This window comes from Ixodes scapularis, unplaced genomic scaffold (assembly GCF_016920785.2).
Source record: "Ixodes scapularis isolate PalLabHiFi unplaced genomic scaffold, ASM1692078v2 PGA_scaffold0__279_contigs__length_252992795, whole genome shotgun sequence".
NCBI classification, from domain to species: domain Eukaryota; kingdom Metazoa; phylum Arthropoda; class Arachnida; order Ixodida; family Ixodidae; genus Ixodes; species Ixodes scapularis.
Window position 1 is genome coordinate 52,362,682 of NW_024609835.1, and position 5,980 is coordinate 52,368,661.

The 5,980-nt window shown below is 45.1% G+C and overlaps 1 protein-coding gene across 1 annotated transcript; it reads right to left on the minus strand.

Moving 5' to 3' along the window:
• Positions 1-1,884: 1,884 nt before the first annotated feature.
• On the minus strand, positions 1,885-5,242 carry LOC8040139 (acetylcholinesterase-1-like). The gene is made up of 2 exons (XM_002413969.4): positions 3,699-5,242; positions 1,885-2,065 (listed from the first exon to the last, which is right to left on the minus strand). Exons 1-2 carry the CDS (start codon positions 5,240-5,242, stop codon positions 1,885-1,887), a joined length of 1,725 nt encoding a protein of 574 aa, XP_002414014.4.
• Between the last annotated feature and the right edge of the window lie 738 nt (positions 5,243-5,980).

The window sequence follows — 5,980 nt, forward strand, 5'->3', positions numbered from 1 at the left end:
TTATTGAGGTTATTATGAGTGTTCAGAAACATGTTTTTAGCGTAAAAATAAACGGAAAAACTTCTTTTTGTGGGAACTTTAATTAGAAATTAGCAAAGGATGACAGGTGCGTGATGCTTTTTTAAAATCTTTAGTTTACAGGGTTTTGCGGCACAACTATTATTGATGTTAAAAAACATCTCTTCCCGTTGATTTCAGGTAGCGCGCGTCCCCACCTGGGGCTTTAAACTCGTCAAACACAAAGTTGGAGTCGAAAGTTCGCGGACCGCGCCGATTGGACGTCGGCGAAAAAGGCGCAAAGTCATCGTCGTGATTGGCCAATCGGTGCGCTCCGCCAACTTCGGTCCCAACTTTGTGTTTGACGAGTTTAGAGGTCCTGGGCGCGTTTTAACTTTGGTGACAATTCACGACGCGTCCGCTTTGGAGACGGAGATTGGCATTCCTGAAACCCCTTCCACCGTATATTTTTCGGCGCCAAAACGGCCGATTAAAGCCAAAATGGAACAGTGACAATGGGCGCCATCAAATGCGATGCTCCCGAACCAACCCCAGCAGCTGTGCAGATCCCCGAGTGGCCGCTGCGGGAGAAATGGCGGAGTTGCGATCGCCATTAGTTTCGTTCTCAAGTACGGATCAGCGCCACTTTTGCAGAGCAGGCTCTATGGCAGTTTCCCAACTGACAACTCGGTCGTCTGCGAACGCGCCAAATGTTAACTTTGGCAAGCTTTTGGCTCACATTTTTTTTTTTTTTTTACAGTAAAAGAATTTCGCTTTGAAGTTTCATGCGGTAAAACTGATTTATTCAGCGCACATTCGGTGAAAGTGTGAGCTTTCGATGCGAAGACGCAGATTTTTCTGGCTCGTTCTGCAGCGGAATTGGTTTGCTGGGGACACCCTGTAGTCACTGACAGCTTAAGAAGCGCAGAGCGTGGCCAATTATGATCCCGCTTCTTGTTTTTGTGATTCGTTCTCTGGCGCTCTTATCGGCTGATGCTGCAATCTGATTGGCTGAAGAGAGACAACGAGCCACACGGGGATGACCACACCTTACGTTCCTTAAGCTGTCGGCGGCTATGCCTCCACACAATATGAAGGTCACGTCACTTCAATTTACAAATGATGTAATGGGACGATGAGTTTCGACTCTCTTCTGTAGTCATGACATCAAAAGGTGGATATCATACTCTTCAATTTTGCACCCGAACATTTGATGTAGAACCTTTAGTGCTCCATTCTGCCTAATAAAAACTGATGGATAAACAAAAATGGTATTATGAAGTCAGCAGCAGTTCAAAGCGCCCCCTCGGTGAATGAATATTTTTTTCAGATTCGTCTAACCGCAAATGGGGGTATGATAATAATCATACCCACATTAGCTGAAATTTCCACCGTTAATGTCTGCTCACAAAAACAAAGAAAAAAATCAATGACGAAGAGGAAAAATCAGCTACTGTGTGACGCAACCCCTACCTCGAGAGTACAAGTGCTCATTACGGGAGCGTTGTCTTAACAGACATACGAGGAGAATAAATTGGGGGGAGGGAGGTTGTCTTGTACTCTACAATTTGTGCTGCGAAAGAATTGGGACACGGCGGCTTCTGCGGTCTAACCTAAAGTTATTTTCTTTGCTCTTCGGTTTTTCTTTCCATTCAGTGCGTTTCAGTCATCAGGTATGCGACGGCAACCCTTCGTGGCCGATATAGGATAAGTGGCCCGTCCTTTGAACTCGCGTTATAAATGTGGCTGGTATTCACGACGTTCAATCCTCCGCCTGGACTTCAACGGCCGGCAACGACAAACGCGGCAGTTGCCATCTTTTGGTTCGCGTCACTGATCGGACCGCTAACCGCAATTGGTTGGTATAAAATGAGATCCACGGAAGCTTCAAGAGGTCATCCTGGCGGTGTTTCTCCAGAGGTCGAAGTTGTGGAACGTCCTCCAGAAGGAACAGCTTTCGGTCCTGGGACCCGTCCGAGTTAGATAACCCTTGGATGTGATGTCTAGGTACGCAGGGTGGCCAGAGGAGTACTTGGGCCAGGGCTCACCAGATGGCGAGCTCGGCTTCCTGTCAAGTTTGGACCGAGAAGGCACGATTAAAACTGTACGAACAAGAAACCTGGATTAAGTGTGGTACGACTCTTGATTGGGCTAGTTGGTTCCAAGACCGAGAGAAAAGGCACACATGCGACAAGGGCATGGCGCCAGTACTTTTCGTATCTATGCCTTTTTTTTTTGTCTTTTTCTTGTTCGCGATATTTAATAATTATCTTTAAGTGAAGGTCTCGTTCAAATGTGCATACGTCTAAAATTGAAAAAAAGAAGAAAAAAAAAAAAGAAATTCATCCTATTGTCGAGTATGTGTCTTCTAATCATTCTTTTATCAATCTACGTATATTCTCCTATTGGTACGCGGCATAAAACACGGGTATCGTTTTATTTATTTACCGTGTGCTGATAAAATTTTTGAGTCTGCTTGCCAATTTTCTAACATGATTCAGTGTTTTTTTTTTGACCATGTCCCCATTCTGGAGTTAATTTTTTTTTTCTTGTTGATTTTTTAGGGTTGTTAGACTTTGCTTTTGTATGCACCGCCTACTTGAAACTACAGTTGATAATTATAAAACAAAATTGAAAGACGTTGACAAGCTTGATTGACTCTGACTTATTTCTGAATTGACTCTCAAAATGTCCTTACGTATTGTGCGGTCATGCCACCTAACTAAATAACATGCTAACTAACAGTTCTGAAGTGACCGCTAGACATAAAGACTGCGGTAATTTTGAAATATCGCCTCGCTTTGAAGTGTACATTTCACGGGCACGCGAGGCGTTGTCTCGGACGTCCTTGAAAGACGAAGTTTTAAGTGATCAACGTTTTGAGCTGCTTTTTACGGCTCGAAATAATATATAGTTAAAACAAAAATCTGAAGAAGAATACAATATTTCGGTATTTAACATTTAATAGATTTGGTTAAGGAACTGGTGAAAACAGATATACCCTATTGCTGCCTTAACAAACTCACAGTTATGAATGAACTCACACTGTCAAAGTAGTGATTTGACATTAGGTTTCTCACAGTTTGTTTTAACAGCGAAATAGAAAATCAAACTTAGTGCCTAGTTTACGCATGCACTATGTCTCAGTTACTACATATTAATATGTAGAATATGAAGATAAACGTTCAAATCACTACGAGTTAACAATTCAAAGAACACAGAGAAAAATGTTTTGACTTAAACGGACCAAAAGTTAAATCTTTGAAGGGCGGAAGCGCGATAATGGTAGTTGTAAGTGAGCAATGGGGCGATGAACTCGATAAGATGTAAAATCTTTAGAAACGGAGTTGAAAATTAATGTACTCCTTACATTCGATCAGAAACAAATATTGCACAAAATTAAAAACAAACAAACAAACAAACAGATATGTTCATTCAAAACTTGAGGTATCAGAGGTGGCTTACAATATGAGAGATAATATTTTGACCTCAAAATTAATTGATACAAGAAAACTTGTTAGAGCTCATTCCGCGATACTTTATTCTGGGATGGCTAGGTTAGAATGAATAATATAGTTCGTTCTTCTTATGCGGGTTATGAACGGACCATTGTATATGAAAAATTGGCTGTGCAGCTTCAACAACCAGGGAAATTTCTTTTTAAAAAAGACAGCATATCAACTAGCTAGCCTTTCACTTACCCATACTTGGCGAAAGAAAGCCAAGTGTCCATCATGGCGACGCTCAATTCCTTTTCCTCTGCGGTGTAGCTTTCGGGATGACGAAGCGGCCTGCCGAACACGTAAGGCACCTCATCAAAATGCGTGGCTCCCGCCCAAGCGGGCTTCTCCAGCCGCGCAGCCGCGTGACTGAATCGGTAGTAGTACACCGTCGTGTTGTGGTCCCCGAGGGCCTCTGCGAAGTAGTTGGTGGGGCATGTGTACAAATAATCGCCGATAAAGTCAAACACATACTGTCGGTTGTGGAGCACATCTAAGCCTCTCAGATTGGAAGCGAAGTAGTAGTACACTCCTTCCATTGCTGGAAAGCCAATTAGTCTCTTGAACCTGTATTCGCCGAAAAACTGCTTTATGTAGTTCAACAGCTTCAGCGAGGTAAACTCAGAAGAATCCACAAAGTTCCTCCATTTCATGTGGCGTAGAAATTCCCAGGCGCCCTCGTTTCCGTTAGATCCCACCAGAACGTCCACTTCATTGAACAACCCCATGCTGTAGGCCATATGTGGATTCAGCGGAAGGAACTCGTTGTCAAAGGTTGGACCGTACATGTGGTACACGTCTTCGACACCCTTTTTGATTCGCAATTCGGCTTCGATCATGGTTTTCTCAAAATCATCAAATTGCTTTTTTGTCCTGGCTGTACAATTTCTGGCCTTTTTAACAGCCTTTGTACCGAGAGGGACGTGACCAGACCACATGGAACTTTCTCTCAGCTTCCAGAACGCACCTCCACTCTGCATGATGGCGCGTTTGAAGAGTCCGGAGCTGACCGGGGACATCATGTGCATCGCGATTGAAGCCGCTCCTGCGTCCTGTCCAAAAAGCGTCACAGCACTCTCGTTGCCGCCGAAGTAGAATATGTTGTCCCTCACCCACTGTAAAGCTAAGTTCTGGTCATATAGCCCCTGGTTTCCGGGAGCCTGGTCAGAGCCCGCGTTCAGAAAGCCGAGACGTCCTAACCGGTAGTTCATGGAGACGACCACAACTTCCCCGTACGCAGCCAGCATCGAGCCGTCATAGTAATCCCAGCTAGACGAACCGAGGATGAAGTCTCCGCCATGAATCCACACCATTACGGCTCTGAGTTCACCCGGGACCACGTCCGCCGGAGCCCATACATTGAGATAAAGACAGTCTTCGCTGCAGTTTGAAGACTTCCCGGGCAACGGAGGCCATTCATGTGGGTTTTGTCGACACTGGTGCGGCCGACGTGTCGCGTTAAGCGTGACGTTCCACGGTGGATAGGGTACTGGCTTCCGGAGCCTAAGGTCCCCAACGGGCGCCTGGGCGTAAGGGATGCCCAAGAATACGTTTATTCTTTTGCCGAGGAGTTCCACCTGCTTTCCCACAATGGAGCCGTGCTTGGTGTCTACGGTCGGTGGCATGATCCTCACGTTCGGATTGCCACGGGCAACACCCACGTCGGTAGCGTCAGGGTTCCATTTGGCGTGGATGACCAAACACAGCAGTGCGATCCTATAGGCCACATCTAGAAGTCCCGCCATCTGAAACGCAATAGTTTTAGACTGTGAACATCGCTCGCTTTCTGTTAATTGAATCAGAAATAAAGGATTGACAGCACTGTCCGAACCATATGACTTTTGACCTTCTTGCAAGTCTATTACTCATGATTTCATCAGCTTGTAAAGCTGCATTTCGACGTGCCGGTGCAACTAAGCGAGCGCGCACGAATGTGCTCTAAATAGCTATACAGTACCCAGGTGCGCGAAGCTATCGTTCGCATGCACATTTGTCACCCACTCCCCGTTAGAAGAGAAGCAATGTGGTATTGTGTGTATTTGAACCTAATAACAAAATTGCACAATATAAGAAACGTGAACATTTAATCTCAAAATGGTTCTCAGGTTCGTAATTCCGCGTAATATCAACCATGTCACGATGTTTACCTTTCTTCGTTTTTCCTCTGGGACGGAAAGAAGGAATAGTGTGTCGTGCAGACTCGGAAGAAGCAAGAATAAAACACATGGAAAGTGGCGTGTCGATCTGTGACACTACGAACGATTTTTGGAGGGCATATAAAATTCTATTGTATTTAGTGAGAAGGTTGAGAGCCATCATTGTCTTAAACTGCAAGAGGCTGTGCTACCAGATCCTCGCGCTCCAAATCTGCGACTGGGCGCTGTATGGCTTCGCCATCGAACTGCCAGGCTTTGGGAGTATAGAGGAGGCTATGGCACACCATAGAACTTGTCATTCCTCAGTGACAATAAGTTCCGTCAGGG

Coding starts and splice junctions, on each gene's coding strand:
- LOC8040139 (XM_002413969.4), bottom strand. CDS start 5,242: ATGGCGGGACTTCTAGATGTGGCCTATAGGATCGCACTGCTGTGTTTG. Junction 2,066..3,698: donor CTTTCTTTCGCCAAGTATGG/GTAAGTGAAAGG, acceptor CAAACTTGACAG/GAAGCCGAGCTCGCCATCTG.